The sequence below is a fragment of the Liolophura sinensis genome, chromosome 9 (genome assembly GCF_032854445.1).
Source record: "Liolophura sinensis isolate JHLJ2023 chromosome 9, CUHK_Ljap_v2, whole genome shotgun sequence".
In the NCBI taxonomy this organism is placed as follows: Eukaryota; Metazoa; Mollusca; class Polyplacophora; order Chitonida; family Chitonidae; genus Liolophura; species Liolophura sinensis.
Genome location: NC_088303.1, coordinates 20960757 through 20982517, shown reverse-complemented (window position 1 = coordinate 20982517; position 21761 = coordinate 20960757). Strand labels below are relative to the sequence as shown.

Here is a 21761-nt window from a genome sequence, read left to right as displayed (position 1 = left end):
AATTGCAGGGTGTTAAAGATGGAGGACACGATGGACTCAGCGATTTATGCCAGCTTTGCCCTTTTCAGGCTTGAATTGTATGGCAAGGAAAAATGACAAAATTATGCAGCAAGCACCACCAGATAGAAAAAAATGTGCTCTTTTCAGTCTACAGTGTCATGTTTTTAGGTTTTCTTCTCATTTAATGCAAAGATGCACTGGATCCAGGAAAAGCTGGATTTGAACTCGCAAGCTTAATGGTCTTAGTTTTATGGTCTTCTGGATGAGCTCGAAGTGATTCAGTACTGCGAGTCTCAGGGTGAAGCCAAATCCTCTTGTATGGCATAAAATGCCAACAGTTTAACAAACAACACATGTAGCTTCACATGTAAAATGTTGCTGTCATGACAGTTTTAAGTTGAACATTAAAGTAAGATATCATGTAATTTACTTGATTTTTGCCTAGGTCACGCAACTTTCAGCAGGTATTTTCGCTGCAACGACCAACACTGTGTTACAATACAAGAATTTTACAATGGACGACCTCTCGGTTGTGTATTAATTAGACCTTACCCAATATTAAAAGTTCATAGCAGCTTTCTTAGCTACACATACATGTCTCTTGAAGATGTTTTCTCTGATATGATAGATTATTTCAACTGCACAGCTTTAAGGATATTTGCTACATGTAGACATAAAAACTCCTTGGTATCAAGGAATTCACAACCCTTTTGTATTAAAGTTTTTCCAGATTTTTTTTACGAGTGTTGAAAGCCATTCAAATATTTCAAAACTACGGTGGGCTTTATGAGCCATACTGATGATACTGAGGAATTCTAACATCACATCACATCACCTTTTTTCCTGATGTTCAGAAGAAAGGCTAATTTGGGAACATTATTTCAATAATCATTTACTCATGGGTAAAAACGAGTTATTCCAACAGCCAGTGTCCTGATCAGAGGTGGGAAAAACTTTCTGTGATAGTAGGGTCCATAAAGCCCACCTCAGAATTCAAATGCTTGACAGCCTTTAACTCCTTTCACAAAAATCTAAAAAAACAAATGAAAGAATATTTGTGCATGGTTTTAAGTGGTATAATTAGTGACGCCTACCTTGACTTTAGAGGTCTTTTCCTTTAAGCAATAGCAGGAATGAAATATACAGCTTTAAGTACGTGATCTACACGTAACAACCTCATAAGCCAAAGTCTCATACTTACAACACCTCATTTCTTTTTCAGTACAGATATTAGTCGTGCTGAAGGCTAAAAATTACACATCTCTCTCACTTTTCTTGGGGGGGGGGGGGGGGAGTAATGCTAAGACTATATGTACTTCACTGATAGCCTGCTTGGCAGTATGTCTGCAGTATGTATACTACATGTATATACAGTCTGTACATGTATATATACATGCTCATGTTGGCTGAGAACATATTCTGATTATTCCCTGAGGAGCAGTCATGTCAGTGCAAGCTGTCAGCAGAGTTGTGCAACACTCCTCAGCATATGCATAATATACATGTCTATGTCCCCACTAGGAATTCTCCGTCAGACATTCAGACGAACCCCTAAAAACAAAACACTTTCTCATATGAATGCCTGATTTCAAACCAACTTTAAAATAAATGTTTTTCAGGTATAGTAGTAATACATGTAATTGGTAGGTCCAACTAGCAGTATCCAAACATCCATCCTCATCCACTTTTTCTTACATGCATAATCTGTTTTCTGGGACAGCAAACACAAAATACATGTGTATGTAAAAAACTGACTGGCATGCAGGATGAAATTTGCCCATTTGTGCATAATGAGAAAAACAGTTAGCAAAACACTGCAATCTGATGTACATTATTTGTTACAGGAAAACTGAAATGGTAGCATCTTCAAAAGAATGCTTGCCTAGATGAAAGAGAGATCATTTGGAACTGAACCCTCATGACCAACCCTTCAACATTATGTGTAGGTACATGTTCATGCTACCCAGCAATACACGTTCCTCATTTCCTTTCGAATATTAAGCTCCACAAAAACAGCCTTGTGTGAGTCCTGGCTGCATGAAATGGCTCTAAAGAACTATTTTACAAGTTCGTCTGAGCTCTAACATCCAAGGAATGAAAATTTTTTAACTATCAGCAGAAATATTAGTGGAAACACTGCTAGTTAAGTTCTGCTTGACTTTCCAGGCTACGGGAAACTAAATATTTCCAGCAGTTCCACAAATGAAATGTCAAGATTATTTAGTCTCTAAAAATAAAATTACTAAGTACAGGTAATTTTGGCAGCTATAGAATTGCTTGCCTTCATCATTTTGATTTATTTAGCGTTCTTCTTTCAGGTACTGTATACATGTTTATGTATATACAGTACTTCACGCTCCATGGTCAGGATGATTTTCTTGCTTCAAACGTTTTCACATTCATTAGATACTATATTCCATTAATCATCTACTCCATATCTCTTAAATTAAAGATAAATTTACATGTATGACCACTATCAACTGATTTCTTTGTGATGTAGCATAACCAAAACTTCGCAGATCAAAGTCAGCAAAATCGCACACATTCAGAAAATCTTAAGTGCCACCATGTTACCAATTTTTATCAATCAGGTGCGAGATATGATCTCTATAATCCGAGAAAACAGCTGTTTCCATCACCCGAACTCTTGTTTGCTTGAGGCTACAAGTGATGCAAAATCGTGTTTCAAGACACATTAACATATGGCGCCTTCACATGGCACTGTGAAACTTCCATGGCGCATCACATAGCATTGTAATATTTGATCTCTGTCATCAAAAAAGATATTCTGTATAATTAGAACAATATTAAATAGTTGCTATGTCTATGGATAACAGTGGATGTGGAGTGAAAAGGTCTGAGGTTTCAATAGCACCCATTTAATAACTGATGCAATCTTGTTTTACAAGATTATGACTATAACCCTTATTATATAACATTCTTCCCAGACTTCATCAAAGAGCACAGCAGCCTGTTTCCTTTGCAGTGTGGCTCAGCTTGAGCTTCAGGTTTTCTTGAACAAATTTGCATTGTTTAAGATACATTTAAATGATAAACATTAATTATCTGTGTATTGAATCTATGAAGATAGCCAATTAAGCAATGTTGCAAGAGTTGTGGATAACAGTCGGTACTACAGGCCGAGCAGGAATGTTGAGTAATGTCTACGCACCGGATTTATCATGAGTAAGTATTCAGGGAGGAAACAGATGGGACTTGGCTGGCAGGATCACTGGCGATTCTAAGGGGAAGAGCCAGCATCTATAATGGTGCAATAGAGCAAGTCGTTATACATGTAGATTCACAGAATCTGGCGTGTCTGCACTAGCCATGTGACTGTCTCCCATCTTGGACACAGTAGCAGTTTTCATCATGGGCAATGGCATTTGTCAGAATAGCGAAGTCGAGTAACACAAAACAAATGACATTTTGGACAGCGTTTGTTAACATGACCCTGAATATCGGTTACCCGCACACAAACAACATTTGTTGTCCCTTTTTTAAGATTTCAGCGGCGAAAGACAGTCACATGATAGGTTCAAGGCAAAAGACTGTCACATGATATGTTCAAGGCCACGTGACCCCAAATAGCTGTGTCTGTATGTACTCACGTGACATTTCCACAGACACTGATTGGTTGATCTCATAAGATCCAGTCTGCCCACAAATGAGCGAAACAGTCAACACTGATACACTTCAAATTTACACCCTAACACGCTTAAATCCCCTAGGCGTAGTCTGCTGCTATGGAAACTGAAAACATACAGAAACCCTTCACATAATGCTTACAGTGCAAAGATTCCGTCAACAATACCACTGACCCACCAGGTGAATAAGAAAAATCTAAACCAAGAAATGGTAACCAGTAACCAGACAAGCAACTGTTTACAGATGACCTAGCTATATAACTCTGCAACAAACTGAGGACGTCTTTCAAGGGCTAAGGGATACATTGTATCCACATATACATGATGATAGTATTGTACATGTACATACGGAAATTATGAAAACAAACACTGAGGAAAGTAATCCAGGTTGGGAAAATTACAGGAAACCAAGGGAGAGACCACACCTGGCCAGAGAATACATGTCATCACACGTACCCCCTGCTATGTACCTGACAGCAAAAACATATTTGAATTTTTGTACTAGATTACGTTTCTTTAATTAGACTCACGACACTTACTTAATACGTCTAGACAGCCAGCTACATATCACAAAGAACAAGTCTCTAAGAACAGAAAGAAACTTCATAGGATTGTTCTAAATGAACACCTTCCTGATTATATAATATATCTGATAATCTGCTTTCAACACCTCACAGATATGCAAACCTCCCTTTTTCAAATGTAAAGTCTAAAGAAGTATGCGTTGGTTACATGTAGTTCTCTCAGCTTCCTCGGGATATATTGATGCAACCAAAAAACGTACATATTTTCTCCTAAAAAATGACCACTGTGCCTACATGTCTGATGTTCATGTAGCTTCTGGGTCAGATGTCCATGGTTTTTTGTGGTCATTTTCACCCACAAAATTTTCCTGACAAATCAATTTCTGTGGTACAACGTAGTACTAAAAAGCGTTTCATTCTAAATAGGTACATCACTGTCACATGTGGATTTCTTTTATAATTTCCAAATGATGTGTCCATACAACTTGTAGGGCAAGAGCAATATAGAAAGATAGAAGCAAATATGGTGTTTAATTTCACTGGATTAGTTATCAGTGCAAAAAGACCAGGCAAATAGAATACAGGATCCATATACATGTATGTATAAAATATCACCAAACTCTAATGAACTTCAACAATAATCCATACACATTCACTGAAGATGGACGATTAACTTGAAAGTCACTTTAACACAGGAATATTAGGGTGTTCAAGGGATAATCTCCCAATGGCTCTCCCTCACACGCATCACTTACACAATACAAAATATCTGATTATATGTACATGTATACTGCATTCTCTGAGTCAAGCTTTGACCGAAAACCTCATCACCATGATGTGGTTCTTGTTTAAAGTTTAAATGAATTCCTGCAACATGAATGATTTTGAATCAGTAAACAGGGGACAAAATCATCAACAGGAGCAACAACTGAATAAATGTATGTTAATAACACTTTACGACAATTAGCGGAACTGTTTAAGACTAATGTATGTATTCCAGAATGGCATATTTGTACTATTCAAGACTGTACTCATACAAGTACTTTACTGCCACTGAGGTGGCTAACAAAATGATGAGGTGAAAGATAACACGGGCAGTGATAATTACTGCTCAAAATACTTGTCAAAAACTATATGCACACCGTGCACCCATTTATTTTACATGCACCGGATGAAACTCGCGTGCACAAATTATATATGTACATGTCATAAAGCGAGTAGGACACTGAAACTGAAGTACAAATACGTTGTTTTACATGTATATGTTTTCCTTAAACAAAGTTGTTATCAGACAGAGATTCCACCAGACCAGCAGAAGAGGAATCCTAACCACTATCAAACGCCATTCACTTCTCTCTTGGCCCACATGGTGTAGTACTAGGTCTACGTCTTTGTTTTCCACCTGCCCACCACAGTTCATACTGCTCTGTCTGTATTGTAATCAGTCAGTGAAGCTTTGGAATTCATGCTTATAAGCAAAATTGAAAGGCTATCTGCAGATACAGAGACACTCCAATCATGTTTTTTTTTTTTTATCAGAGAAAATCCACCTTCAGTCTTAGATCAATCTGTGGGAAGGACAAGCACTGTTTGAAGTAGTATAATGCCAATAGTCTCACTACCACTTGATGTTGACGGAGGATTGCTTTGTGCCATCGTTTGACTTTCACTATCAGTGTGATGTTGTTGTTGTTGCTGCATACTTGGCATTTCTAAAATACTACCTTGTGTGGTGGCTAGTGGTGGCTATATCAACACCTTCATCAGTTTATTGTCGTTTCATTGTATTTAAATGTCAACAGCATGTGTTTTGTGACTCAAGGAGTCTGTGGATCAACCAGTCGACTGCCACCAATAAATGTATATATGTATGTCTGATGAAGGCCAATCGCATGGGACACAGATCTAATCTTGATCTCTATTGCAAAGATTTTTCTGGCTGTATACGATGTTACATGCAGGTTGAACAAATACAACTGGTCAGTGATTATTTGCTGCATTCCACCTCAAAGTATTTACGTGCACGCTGTGCATGTCAGCTGTGAAAGTCGGCTGCACTATCTATACGTGCAAACAGACACGTGTGCATGCTATATTTCAAGCTTTACTAGAAGTTATAAATTTTAGACATATCCCCAACCTACAAAACATACTTACATTGTGAACATCAACGAAGCATACATGTAGTTTTGATCTCATGTTGCCATGAGGCCAAGAAACAGAGTTTTATAAGTAGGTTCTTCAACCTGTAGTGTCCTCTCTGTCCATAAATTTTGTCAGTATTTGAAATCAGGCCATACCATTTCCAATTTCCTGCTAATTTCCCCATCTCTCCCATGGTAATTTGCCACAGTAGGGCATCTCAAACACTGAGACACCCCCCTGGCTAAACCTAAACCTAAAGGCTGCAAACCTGTATGAGTAAAACAGCATCTGACCAGCTATACACCTCTCAAACTGAGCTGCTTGGCAATTTCAGCATAGATTTGAAGTGTTAATAAGCTCAATCAGTGTTTCATGGGCCTTGAAAATTCACGTATATATCGGCCGGACAGGTGGGGGCTCTTACAAACTTCCGCATCTAAAAGACGTCATTTTACGATAGGTACCAATGGCGCCATCTACATTGGTTTGCGAGAGCCTATAGCTGTCTCGCTGATATCTGCATGAACTCGCAACTCCTGAAACACAGATTGGACTTATAAGGATCAAGAAATATGAAACCCACTTCAATCCTCTAAACAAGAGCTGAAAAACACCAAGATTTTGTGACAAAGCTTACATGTTATTTTGTATCACACGCTCAAGTTCATTAGGGCTCTAGAGCTGACATGCCAGTTTGTCATTCACAGTGAGTGGCAATCACTCCATTCACACATATACTGGAAGCTGGGTGGAAATGGCAGCAGATTGGTTTACAATTAGTAAAGGCTTTCATGCTTGATATGCCCTATTGCAATATAAAAAGACAAATAATTCAGAAACGAAAGTGGTATGTCCTTTTTTTTTTTTCTACTGAAAATGCGCTGGATCCAAACTGGGATTACGACAGATGTCTATCTTAATCCAAGATTCACCAAACTCCCATGATTCCTTAACCTTTGCACCATTAATATGCACTGAGTATTCCCCTCAATGTCCCACCACAAAAAATTCCCATTAAAGGAAATAAAACAAAAAAATGTGAATAAACCTGATAAGTTATCCGTAAATATGGTGCAACTTATGGTTAGCCATCAAGAGATATTCCCTACATAAATTTCTCCCCATAACCTCTGTGAGTGCTCATAAGTCCAGGCCCTTAGAAGATTAATTATTCAAACCTTTGACTTGTCTATTTACTTCATCTAAATAAAAATTATGCCATGATCAGCTGCTAAGCAAACTGAATTTGTGTCAAGTATAGTCCAAGATCCTGAAATATCAGGATTATGCCACTACTGCAACAACCGAGACGAGAAAGAGATATCATTGATGATGTTTGAAACTGTCTGCTATCAAATAACGTCAGAATGAGACATAGTCTTATAGAACTAGATACCCACATGTTCCACTCTGAACGGTTTCAAGGTCGTCAATACGGCCTGTAAGTAGTAGAGTCTGGAAGGGCAAAAAAGGTGTTAACACATGGGTGATGTCTCGATGATATGATGTGGTTTTAGCTTCGTGTTAAACACTTCCATGTCGGTGACATTACAAAAATTGACAACTTTAAAACCAATCAAATATGTTATAATCAGGCATCGGGTGAAGTTTTAACGTTACCAGAGTTGTTTTCAGTTGTTGGTCTCTTACCTTCGCCGTTAGTTTTGATCTCGGGTCAACACAATAAAGAAATATCGTCAAACTATTAACTTCGTTTTAACACCCCAATTTGGACTGAAGTTGGAACTTGCAAACCTAGGAAAACGAGCACTGACCTCTTTGACTACACCGAGGCGAATGTGAACTCGATTTTGATTGGTTGAAAATAAGCACAGTGAGAAATATATATTTTATTATCTTTTATGTTTCAACAATATTGTTATTTTTGCTGCGATTGATTTATGCCTCGTTCCATCAGAAATATGTAATTGTTTTTTCTCTTTTGGCCACTGTACAAATGTTAGTACATTAATACAGGGAGGTAACTTGTTTGTTGATGCTGTTGCGGTGTGTGGAATCCTCCCTCTAAGAGGAATAATAGAAAATCATTTATCTTGTTCTGCTTTTGTTCAAATTTAAATGAAATAAATTTGTTTTACTTTGAAAATAACCTTAGTTACACAACGCTAAAACAGATTCATTTGGGCCTCTTGAAGCTGTTGTGATTGGCTTTTATTATTCTTCTGCCGGGGGTTCCCGAATGCAAAATAGGTGTTGGGCTGACTGGCAGTGCGATCTACCGGGGGCAAGCCCCAGTTTTGAGGTCTTTATGCAGACCTTCGTTACCGTGTTAGCGGGGGAGCGGAAAACGTTTTAACCCTGGAATTTTATCACTATTGTTTAACATGAAAGTTTAAAATGGAGATTAACCAGCGCTGATTTCCCTCAGCCCAGCAGCTAGTGCAGAAATTGGTGAAGTGAAAGAGACAGCCATGCGCAGACTACAGGAGCGATACTGAGGATCTACCGTCAGGGGAACCGAACGGATCGGTCGCCATTTTGCTGGCGAGAAGGAACATTGTCGTGTGAATATTTGAGTGAATCGTTGGATTTAAGGGTCCTCCGGGATGGAGGAGACTAAGATTATTTATCACATAGATGATGAAGACACTCCTTATTTAATAAAATTGCCAATTCCCGCTGATCGTGTAACACTAGGAGATTTCAAGAATGCACTTAATCGACCCAACTACAAATTTTTCTTCAAATCTATGGACGATGATTTTGGGTAAGTGATGATTTTGGGAAAGATTGTACAGCTAAGGTAGTCTCTAGTTCAGAAATATTTCTGATTTTGATCGTTCATGGGATTGCGTTCAACGATGTAATTGAGTGTAAGGCATCAATATTTACATGTACTTGTAATTTTGATGCTTTGGCTGCAGTACACGTATGTCGTCAGCATTCGTGTAATGTTATTTAGCATGTCAGGATTGGAAGGCCTCATGTTTAGGCTAAGTGAAGTCGGTACCATGACTAAGTTGCTCATTGTGCATGCTGAACCATTTTATCTTAGAAAGTAAGAACATTGCTGAACATTGTTTTCTCTTTTATAATTCCACAACCCCATGCTAGTGTTATTTGTTTAACTTGATGCAATTTTGATATAGGCCTACAATATTTGAACGTTTTTTTTGGCACTCTTAATATACATCTGTGTGTTATAAAACTAAAACAATTTGCGTTTAATACTTTCAGCCAGAGAGGTAATTGTGATGTGAAAATGGTGATGGTTTCAGAGGGGTAGTAAAGATTAGGTTGATGCTATTTTTCTTGGTCGTTGTGATCGTTGTGAATGAACAGTGAATGAATTGACTTCACTCTACAACCTGACACCAACCTTACAACTGCCTGTGTCAGGCCAAGTTATATGCAGGATATTCATATACATGTACTGAATGATTACATTTAAAACCAGCCTAGCAAAGAATTTGTAGCTCAAAAGGTTTTAATATTTAAACCCACCATAACAGCCAAGAGGAATTGGGTCGTTAAAAAGTAATGAAACTTTTTTTGACCATTTTGCTTTGTGTACGCGGAAATTGAATCACTAAGCAATAAGGAACGTCTTGATCCTGGTTAGTTTGTCAAAATGGTATCCTAGTTGTGAATGTCAGACTTACTTACACCATCTCTAAGCTGTCACCTCTACCGCTTATATAGACATGCAGGCAAAGCATTTCTTATGGACATGGTAGTTATGTCACTCAGGGGCCACTTTCACAAAACTTTGTATGTCATATTTCTCGTAACTTTTTTCATAAAAGGCCTTGACTAGGTTATAGTGCCATAAGGCAATGTCCATCATTTATGAGAAAAGTTACGAAAAATTGATTTACAAAAGTTTTGTGAAAGAGGGCCCAGATGTCTTTGTTTCCTTATATTGAAATAAGGTCACTATTTGTCAAACCCAACCTATACACCATTTCTGCAGATGGTCAGCTGAAATCTGATACAACCTCCTTGGCATCTGAAACAGTTTGTTCATGACCTCAGTTTTCAAGAAGCAACATCTCTTCAAATACTAATTAAGTTAAGGGATTCATTTAAATCTGGATGACAGATATACATTTCAGTCATGTCAAATAACCAGTCATACTCCTTAAATCATGAAAGATATGACCATGTACAGTGATATTCAGGTGAAACTCTGAGGTGACATACATGGACTGGCAGCTTATATCAGTTTCGACGCAGACTCAGTTAAAAGAGATCCGAACCATGGAGGGCAAAATGGGCACAAAGCGTCAGTAAATAAAGAGCAGTCTGTATGACAGTTGTTCCAGATAAAACATGTCATAAATTGAAACCATTTTAGTACACTTCTATTGCAGTTTTTATTCCACGTACAAAACGTGAGAGGGCATCATGGGGGGCATGTAAATGTTCATTGCAGTATTATGTCAGTAAGGCACGTCTGCATTTCAAGTTGCGTGTCACCTCTCAACACTCTCTGCTGGGTGTTTTCATTTTCTTTATTATGTTTGCCATAAGTTACTGCAAATGGGAATATGCTTTGCAACATAGAATTTCGGTGAAACAGATATGTAATGTAGTAAGCACGCTGCTGCTGCTATGTTAAGTCACATGCCATGGGGTCTAGATTAGCCCTCAGACCCCATATACTTGTACTGTGAGATCTCGCAACAATTCAACTAAGAAAACAAGAATTCTAGCTGGTTAATGTGATCACTTGTTTGAGAAATGAAATGGATTACATCTTCAAGGGGATCATTAAAGGGCAGGAACCTGCAGCAGCTACTCTTGTCAGAAAGTGGACAGCTACCTATTTTGACCAAATTTCATATTTCACTTGCTCTCCGTCAGGCGGGTGGATACTTTTCCAGGAAAGCCTTCTCAAAAAGTAATGAAAGTCTTGCATGTTTGGGGAATGCTTTAGATGCACTTAGATGCTTTAGACTCAGTTTTTAGACTGTCAACATTGTTTTGTCTACCAACCACCATACTCATTTCAAATTGATCTACAAATCAACTGTTCAGATATTGTGGTTTAACTTTAAATAGAGTTCTTAAGGAGGCTGGTGATCTTAAATGTGTCCATTAAGACAGGTCATGTGACATCCGATATCAGCTATGAAGAACAAGGTGCAAAAAAGATGAAGTAAGGTTGTCAGTTTGCATGAATTACTTTAAGTCTGGATTTACATAATATTGTCTGAAAACAGTTTAATTGATTCAGTATGGTGAATAGCAATATTGGCTCTAGGTGAGGTTTTCATCAAAGAAAAGAGGACATGTATTATAACCAAGGTATAATTTTCTGTGTTAATTAGTCTACAATATTCTCTCTTGACTTGATCAAAATGTGAACAAATTTTGAGCATATGTAGTTTCCAAAGTGCAGTGATATTACTCCCTGGAACATGTCTTCAAAGTGTGACTTATCCATACACCATGGGCCAGTTGTCTTGATGAATTTGGCAGACCTTTACTGTGATAGCAATCTAGACGCTTTCCACAAGACTTTGTTTTCTTTCTTGTGAACCTTCAGTCTGACACTAAGTGCTTACAGAGACCCCTGGTGGGGAACTTAAGAATACTGCACCCAATAGTTAAAACTCTTGACATTTTAACACGGGTATTGTCTTTCAATTTGACTTTTCAATAAATTTATTTCACTTCTAGACAACATTTTTGTACATATAATTATATACATGTACTTGTGCAGGTAAATCCACATTTATTGATGTTTAATTTAAGAATTTACTTGGAACTTATAAGGTCAGTTTTCAGATGATCTGAATACTCCCACGTCTTAATGATTTTTGTCCAGAAACATGGGCTGATGTTATAAAATACATTGAAGTTCACCTGATGAATCATTTTGAGCTCAGCTTCTTTGTCAAGGGCATAATTGAGCTATTCCTCACTAGAGAGGTTTCACAGCGTCATGTACATGTATATAATATATGCTTATGGATACCAATGCATTTTCATTTTATGCAGGCTGTGTCATTTGGGGGTGGGTGGTGAGGGGAGAGGGGCAGTTAGTGGTGAACAAAACTGTAAGTGAAGAAGGCTGGCACAAAGAGATTCATGAACATTTTTTTTCTACGGTGTTAACTCTTTTTTTGTCCTTTGGTTTGAGACATTTTTTGAATATGGTTAATTATGTATTATTATGTATGGACATGTGCTTTGGGTGTAGAAAAACTGTTCCTATGCACCTATGTAACCTATAATTTCTGTATACCTTAGGCTAGTTTATGAACCTGTCTGCTTCTGTTGACATGGTCACCAAGCACTGAATCTCGTGGATGACTGTGTACAATTGTACATGTACCCTGTCGCTCTTACAATGTACATCTACAATAAATGAAGCATTTCACGAATTCTGTCATTACATTTGTTCCACATCCCGAAAAACTGGTTTTATTTACAATTATTGTATGTAGATCTGCTTATCGTGATAATATGCATATTGAAATGTCTTCATGGTGTGCTTGGCTGCAGCCCATCCATATGATAATGCTCATTTGTCGTATCAAATTACTAGTCTATTAGTTTACCACTGCCATTGGGCTCAGCGCATAATGCTAGATGTGTCTTAGGCTAGTCATACGTGTTAGAATTTTTTTTTGTGTCATGTAGGCCTAAAGATACAATCAGGGGAGATTAGTTGTAAAATGCAAGTTGTGTACATGTACATTTACAGTGTTTGATTGGACAATTCAGAATTACCACACCAGATACGTGCACAAAAATATGACTGATTACATATACTTTCTGCTACTGGTGCTACTGTGGGATGTAAGATGTCACAGTGTTAATAATGATAAATCATCAGATTCCTTAGGTAATCTACATGTGCACATGTAAGAGGGAAAATGTGCTATGGTCAGCACTTCGGTTTTCTTGATGTTGCATTTAGAAGTAGATCATCAACAAAAAGTTTTGCACATAGTAATGTTTAGAAGATCTCTGTCCATGAGGAGATTGAGAGCTGACATTTACTCTAGTGCTGCACTCTTCTTTCACCTCTTAACCTGGCTCTGATCATTTTGTATTGTGTATTGTAAATAATATATACACTGTATTTATACACATCTTATCTGTGTCTAAGACTACAGAATATTTCCACTTGTATACATCTCAAAGAGTCATGAATTCAAAGGCGTTGAACACTGAACATACTATATAAGTTCATTTGTAATCCAACCATGTTTGTGACAGAAGAGTTTCACAAGGGTACATATACACACAGATAGTTTCATGCCCACACAATTACGTGGTAATCTGGGAGCAGCTGTGTACTGGTAATGAGCTGTCATCTGTGGCATTTTGACATTCATGATTGCTGGTGTCAAACTGAAGACCTAATTTCACAAGGTGATGAATTTGATGTGTTTCACAGTGTCACCTTGGTAGAATTATAATATACCTTTTTATGTATAGTACATGTAGTCCTTCCTAATATTATATTTAAAATTTACCTGGGTTAGTTTTAGGCTGATGGAGAAGGAATACAAAGATCAAAAAAATACTTGCACGGAACTGGATGACCAACCTAAGTGTACAAATATATATGTACCATCCATGTTATGCTAGCATTTCAAGAAGGAAACAAAGTCGCAAGGTTTCAAGATGGCATAACCATGAATAATCTCAAGTAACATCATACACACAGTAACCAAAGCATAGTGGGTAAATGTATATGCACTGAATGTCAGTATTGAGAAAAGTTTTAATATTTATGCGTTTACAGTACACACAGTAAATCACCTACATGCACATGCACAGTGATATGGAATATTTTACCGACTACATGTACATGAAATTTTTTTTTTACCAATTACATGGGTTTATAAACTAGTATAGAAGGGTGAATTGTTGGTTCAAAATCATATGAAGTTAGATAATGTACATCACAAGTAATTTCAGATAATTTTTCAGATACACATGTAAAGAGTATACAACATATAATTCTATACAATTCAGGTACATGTTGGTTTGGGTACTCGTTTATGGCTCATTTGTAGAATACATGCTTCATTGCCAAGTGAACTCCAAAAGTTTGATGAGTAAGTCATGTTTTAGTGGAGGATTTTTAGTTTCTTACAAGGCCTGGTGATTTGTTCATACCATGGCCTGGATCTCGCCATTTTAACCTCAGAACTTCAGAAATCTTCAGTTAAGGGCTCCTTCACTGTCCATTTAATCTGTTCTTACATATACATCAATATTTTCAATCTTATGTTTGGATATAACATTAAAAGGAAGCTGGTCAGTGTGACGTTGTTATTGAATGTACACATGTAGTTTCGCTACAGTCAAATCTCATGAAATTTTATATCCATATAAATTTGTTCTGTAATATATTTGTCCTGCTGTTAACACATGTACATGTACATAATGTATAATCTGTTTTTTAAACTTATGTGATTTCAGAGTGGTCAAAGAGGAGATCATCGATGATGACGCCCATCTGCCGTGTTTTAATGGACGGGTTGTGTCTTGGGTGAGTACATGTACAGAACTAGAATTTCGAAATTTCTTGCAAAATCCATAAAGGTTCTCAAAGTCAGAGAGAATCCAAAACATCCAAAGCTTAGAAAAGCATTATTTACTTTGACAAGTGTAATCTACACCGAATTCATTAGTGGTGTCCATTTTTACTGCGATGGTTACCAAAGAGAAGACCTGTCTGTTCTCTGAAAAGTGCGAGCACTCTTCCGCTTTGCTTTATCATTAACATAATTGAGAATGTTAAGCGTAACATTGAATTTACTACTTGTACATTAAACACAGACGAGGAGTGTTAAATGTGGCAGAGGTTGTCACCACTACGCTTTCGCGTGACTTCAAGTCTTGGGCGATACACTGCCATTGGCCAAAATTTCCAGATTCAACCAATCAAGGAGTTGGGAACAAATTCAACTCACGGAAGTCGAAACCGACAGGCCATAATTTGTTTTGGAGCGATTTACGTTCAGACAGAATTTGTGTTTCTTGTGGAACTCCTCAGGAAAAAAAAATAAACGTTTCCTCTGTGTGAATCCATGTGGATTCTTGTAGATGAGTGTGGCACGAGTCTTCGCGCGAATCGATCCTTAGATTCACATGGAATTCTAAGCCTGATGTATTTTTAGATTTCAGTCCTGAAGTTCTGTTTTCAGATTTACTTCTGTTTTACTCTACACACCTTTCTTAGGCTTTTGTTTTGTAAAAAGGCACTTAATTGATGAAATCTTCATATGAGATCTACATATAGTGTAGGTCTGTTTTAGAAATGAGACGACTAAATTGGCTTAACAAGTGACTTTGAGTAAATGTTGTTAGAGGTATGCATTTGTTGGGTGTATGTGTTGGTGTGTTTTGTTGTAGACATTTAAGTACATCTGTGTGTAAATGTACACCTTATGAGATCTTCATTTAGGTCTTACTTTCTCTACCTTTTTGTAACACATTATTAATAAAATTACAGAATAGTAACATTTTCCCTTCGCCCTTCTGCCAGGATACCCAATGTCGGTATTTGTGATTGTAAATGTGAAGACAAAATGCAATGGTCAAACATCATAATACCAGTGTGAAGACTTGATGAGTAGAGGTTTTTAGGGTAAGGTTGATGTTAGTAGCTGAGGAGATAACCCTCACTGGCCTAGTACAAGAACATTCAGAAGGAAGTACAAAGGGACGTATGAAAAGAGAGAACTGGGCATGGAGTGTTTATGTGGGTGGTTTTCTACTCAACCTCTGATTTTGTGACTGCTTTACAGCAGTTTTATTACTTCCACAATGTACTACAAAGCAAACTCTCTAGGCTGGCATCAGTTGAATTCTTCATAGTGTAGTGACTTGGGTAGAGGCTTTCTGGTGTCAGTTTTATGAGCAGCGCTGTAATCATTCCAGTTTGGAGGTACATACATTCTTACATGTACATGGCCCCCAGCCTGACATTTATTTGATAGAAGGAATCTTCCTATATCAAAAGCATTTCTGAGGTATTTATTCAGCATGCTTTGGATTATTGTGAATTATGGATTGAGAATAGTTGAAATGTATGTGGATATACACGTTATTCAAATCATAGAAATGTCAAATTTAAAAAGGCTTGTAGAAGTGGTTATGATAAAGTTGAGTGTTTTTTAGATTGACTCATGACAGTGTTTGGGTCATCCATGTGGTTTTAGTTGTATGTCACGTGGTACTAGTCTTTTGGTTGAGAGGACACATGTCTGTGTGTCACACAATAGAGTTTTCTTTAACTTTCCAAAGCATTCCATGGTTTCATCCACCGATAAGACTGACCACCATGACGTAAGTGAAGTGTAAGGGTTGATCAGCAATAAAATGCATAAATAAATGACAGTTTTGTGTTTGTTGAATAATGACTACTGAAGTGAAAGAAGACCAGAAAAACAATTTCATGTGATATATGTTTGTTATTACAGTATATATTTAGGCCTATTGTAAAACTCAAATGCTTCTATTCTTTGCAAGTACATGTAGGTGATGGAAATATAAAATTGCATGTTGAGTTGAAATCACTAGTCAACGGAAACATACTGCTGTTATTTTGTGGGAGGGGTGGGGGGTATATACAAATAGTTAATTTAATGTACATGACTCGACATTTAGCCAACAGTAACAGTCACCCCAGAATGAATGTGGCAGCCACACTGTACATACATGTGCATGTACATGGAGCAGGGTTGTGAGGAGAGGGAATGTGTTGATGACAAGGCTTCTAGTAGCCAGGGTAGAGCTGAGTTGGTCCAGAGGCTGGGGCAGTGCCAGGGGAGGAAGGAAGAATGCCCTCTGTAGGGTAGAATAGCCTGTATCCTCAATCGGGGTCAATTACCCCTTTAGTGAGGCAGAGAAGCCTGTCAGAAGACAGGTGCAACCGGTCTGCCTCCTGTATTCAGCAGTATGGCAGGGATGTTACAGCGTAGAAAACAACTCCCAAAGTGTGAGTGTGCCCAGCTAATTGATTCATGAAGTCTAAGTTTGTCTGGAAGCACCAAAATTGTATACCATACAGTTTGTTCTATTCTCTTGAATGTTTGTACTTGTACAGATATTTATATCTTCTTCCTTTTACTGAATTGCAGTTAATTCAATAATATACAATAAAGATAATTTCCGATCAAGTTCACAATATTGTGGACATACACTCATGCTCAGATTAAGACCAAGCTTTATATATGAAAAAAAAAAATTTCCCTTTTAATTTTCTGTGCATTTTAAGAACAAACTTAAAGAGCATCTGGTGTGTAACACGGTAGCTTGCAATCTGTGTGTAGAATACTCTAGATGGATTGCATTTGTAAGTTACAAGTTACAACGTGATAAGTGACAGCATTATTAATGCATACTTCCAATTATTTGAATTGTGTTAGATGTATAAAATAATTTTTTTATCTATAAAATGTGTCTTTACTGCTTCATGGGAGGGTACGTGTATGTCATTAAAGCAAAGTGTACTTGCATGTACATGTATAGGCAGTATATTTTCATTTACTTTTTTTGTGTCATAATGTGCACATGTACCAGAAGATATCTAATTTGGTATAATTCTTTTCTTTGAAAAAAAGTAATGTAGCAAACCATGTGTGTGTCAGAGTGACATGTACATGTATAGGTAGTTATCAACTATATTTGGCACATCTACATGCCAAATGCCACAATTTCATAATGTATTTAGCCTGAGAGATGTCCATACATGTTCAAGGACTGACAGTTTCAGTTTGCTTTTTTTTCCATTTAGCTGATGTCCTAGGAGCCTTTTACTGCCTTGCTTGGCATTCAGTTTAGAGTCCTGTTACAGAAATGACAAAAAATTCAGGATACAACAACATACACATTCCTCCTTTTACTCCTGTTGCTGAATGATAAAAGGTAGAATGTACTAGTTGTCTACACGTACAAACAAGTCAAATGGAACTTTGACCTAGTTTTAGAAACAAAATCTGTGATCCCATACCATGGTTCAACTTCAACAGAGACCTGTTAATTGTGTGTAATTAGTTCCAAGGAAAGAAAACTGACGCCTAATCAAAGTTCATTGAGGATACAGCAACCAATACATGTTGCACTACGCCCACTGCATTCTTTGTATCTGATAATGGTTGCCCAAACTCCATACTTGTACTTATATTCTATTGTGCTTTTATAGAAGTTCTGCATAAACAAAATGTGCCTAACACCTTACAAGAAGCACCTTTGAACCTAGCTGACAAATACATAAGTCTCTGTACAAGACAAAAGGCTGTTTGCTAGATGTTTTAGCATGTAGCCTTTAGACATTTGACATGCTAAAATCCAATGGAGTTGAAAGTTGATCAGCAACATACATGGACATCCATATGCTCTTACTGTATGTACAATGAGACAGTTCATCTTGTGATAAAAGTGACAGAGGCTTTATAGTTGTTAATAGACCACAGATGTTCACTGACAGATCTGCCTTTTGATGTATCCTGTGGAGGTAGTCCCTATGGAGCCTCATGTCAGTTAGGGTGAAGCCGCCTATTTGGAATATCCCATGTCATTAGTAGCAGGTGAAGATAATTATTAGTGGTTAACTATGTGTATATGGACATGTTTTGTCCCACAAATGGTATTGTCAACTAAGAAATTAGGAACAAATTATCACACTATGATGTAGTCATAAAAGATAATGAAAAAGTACTTGTTATTCAGGAAAAGAAAAGAGCATGAAGTACAGTATGGGTGTTTTGGGGTTTTCACATTTCATTATCGTGTCTTAATTGAACATAAGTATAATACATGTTTTTACATTCTTTTATGCAGTTTGACAAAAAAGTATTTCAGGAGATGATTGTGTAATTCAGTTCTGATTGGATTTCTCATTTATATGTTATCACATTCATTTCATGTATGTGAATGGTTTTACACTTACATGTACATCTATGTAGTATATTTTATCCTCTCTGAGTGCATATGCTTTTAGGGGAAGACAAACTAAAAATTAAACAGGTATATATAATATGTGACTGTTCTTATAATAACGCCAAAGTTGATTACGTGAATGGTCATAAAATGTTTGCAAAAATTGGTCAAAAAATTGGTTTCATTGTGTTTGCAGTAATGGGGAATACATGTATTTGCCACTTTCTCATGACACTGTGTTTATATTTGTCAGTTGGTGCCAGCAGATAACAGCGCCTCTGACACCCAGTCACAATGTACAGAATCACAGGCTGGGGATGTTGTCCACCCACACCTACCCTCGGAACGGGTTGGGGGCATCGGGGACAGCCGACCCCCATCCTTCCAGTAAGTAACAAGTACATATGAACTATAGTTCTAGCATTCAGATTTTGAAATGCCGAATTTTTGAATTCTGACGAAATGAAATTAAAAAAATAAATAAACATGACATGCAAACTACTTTTTGGTCTTTTTTCTGTGTCAAGAGGAAAACTAGTTTTCAAAGGGGAATGCAGTGTACTTTGTCAATACTAGATTGCTTGTAATGATTATATGTCCTGAAAATTAGTAAATAGATGTATACATATGTATGCCTGTAACATCACTGAAGCTTTGCTGCTAAAGCGCTGTAAAGGAAAGCTTATACAGTTTATTTTTGAGTGTGCAATACTAGAGTTAAGGTTATTTTTAGGAAGTTACTGTGCATGGTTTTTTAACTGCTGCATGTATGCTGGTAAGAACTTCAGGGCTACACTGTGAAAGTGTCCAGGCCTGGCTATGGTTGGTTATATAAGACATAGGAGAATTAACTTGGCTTACAGACACCCATGGGAGAACGATGTCTGCTCCAATCCTTGAGTATGGCTGGTTTAATTAGACATTGGTTTCAGTCGTTTTAGTCACTTGCGATTTTTTGTCCTTAAACGTGAACTTTGTTGTTACTTTCAGTGCCAATCCGTCTGTGGTCAGCTGTGATAACCTGGATAATGAAGCATGCGACACCTGTACAGAGACAGAGTCTGTCATGAGCAGACGAGGTAAGTAGATGTACCTGACACCTGTGTGTTCTGCTTATTTAATAGCCTGTACTGTGTCATGCATTGTGATGCATAACTTCAAAATGCATCTTTTAACTTGTAAATGTATAAATGCCAGTGATCATAGCATGCAAGTTTAGAGGCTTTCCTTGAATTAAAATGGCTCTAGGCTCAGAAATGCAAAGGTCAGCCTGTCAACTGTCACACCTCAGGCAAATGTACCTACTTGTGAACATGTCAACTGTCACACCTCGGACACCTTTAACCGTAACATTTCAGACAAATCACCTAAGGGTAAACATGTCAACTGTCACACTTCAAACACATGTTCCTAAGGATGAACCTGTCAACTGTCACACCTCAGGCACAGGTACCTAAGAATGAACCAGTGAGCTGTTAACTCAAACACAGGTCCCTAAGGATGAACCTGTCACCTGTCACACCTCAGGCACAGGTACCTAAGAATGAACCAGTGAGCTGTTAACTCAAACACAGGTTCCTAAGCATGAACCTGTCACCTGTCACACCTCAGGCAGATGTACCTAAGGATGAACCAGTGAGCTGTTAACTCAAACACAGGTTCCTAAGCATGAACCTGTCACCTGTCACACCTCAGGCAGATGTACCTAAGGATGAACCAGTGAGCTGTTAACTCAAACACAGGTCTGTAAGGATGAACCAGTCATCTGTCACACCGCAGACACATGTACATGTACCTAAGGATGTATCTGTTAGCTGTTAGACCTAACAAACGAAATGTATAAACTCGACCAATTTTAGTATATGTCTGTCAGCTGTCAAGCCTCACATTTGTTGTCTGTTGATTAACTCATTTGCTACCACAATGTCATACAGCCCTCACTACTGCAACCCTGTTCACCGCTTGGTCCCCAGCAGGACACAGCAGAAATACATTTTTGCACTAAGACAATCAAATTTTTTTGTTTTATGATTTCTGGATAATTTAACCATCAGATTTTTGGTGGCAGTTGGTATTTTTGCTCTCTGAAGCATGTAAACATGAAATTATTCACTTTATTGGAGCCGTGTATCTCTCGATTTGAGTAAAGTTACGATTAAAAAGGTGCGAGAGCTTGAATAGTGGTCGTTTCCCTAGTTCGCGTTTTTGTTGTTACTGGCTCAGATTGTTCATGTTAGCGTCTCTCGTTAATTTTGGAGCGTAATTGGCCTAAAGTTAATTTCTATTTGTCGAAAGACTCCTCTACGGCACTGCTAACATCTGAAACCGAAATATCCAAATCAAAATCCTCCCAAATGTCTTCATTCATAAAGCCTGTACTCGAATCTGCCATTTTGGCAAAAGACTGACCAAAGTCATCAGATCTTCTCCACATTTTTTCGTGCCTTTTTATCGCTTGCAGCCAATGAAATTCTACAAACATCACTCATGTGGCTTTCATAGGATCTCATAAGGCAGTATTTGATTGGTTTAGCTCCCTAAAAATCCAAATTTCCGTGCAAAAATAGAC

General features: G+C 37.6%; 2 protein-coding genes across 10 annotated transcripts in view; one reads left to right on the top strand and one right to left on the bottom strand.

Moving 5' to 3' along the window:
* Nucleotides 1-8100, bottom strand: part of LOC135474909 (E3 ubiquitin-protein ligase MIB2-like) — a 32245-nt gene extending 24145 nt beyond the window's left edge. Inside the window, exon 1 of one of the 2 annotated variants that reach the window (XM_064754585.1) lies at nucleotides 7967-8100. The gene's annotated coding sequence lies outside the window, so the exon portion shown is untranslated. The remainder of the gene's footprint in view (nucleotides 1-7966) is intronic. The other variant, XM_064754586.1, reaches the window with a different exon arrangement.
* Nucleotides 8101-8585: 485 nt separating this feature from the next.
* Nucleotides 8586-21761, top strand: part of LOC135474910 (segment polarity protein dishevelled homolog DVL-3-like) — a 49313-nt gene continuing 36137 nt past the window's right edge. For all 8 annotated transcript variants that reach the window (XM_064754594.1, XM_064754590.1, XM_064754591.1 and 5 more), the window contains exons 1-4: nucleotides 8586-9044; nucleotides 14726-14795; nucleotides 19446-19579; nucleotides 20183-20271. In XM_064754594.1, coding sequence (XP_064610664.1) covers nucleotides 8884-9044; nucleotides 14726-14795; nucleotides 19446-19579; nucleotides 20183-20271 — 454 coding nt within the window. In that variant the 5' untranslated portion in view covers nucleotides 8586-8883. The remainder of the gene's footprint in view (nucleotides 9045-14725; nucleotides 14796-19445; nucleotides 19580-20182; nucleotides 20272-21761) is intronic.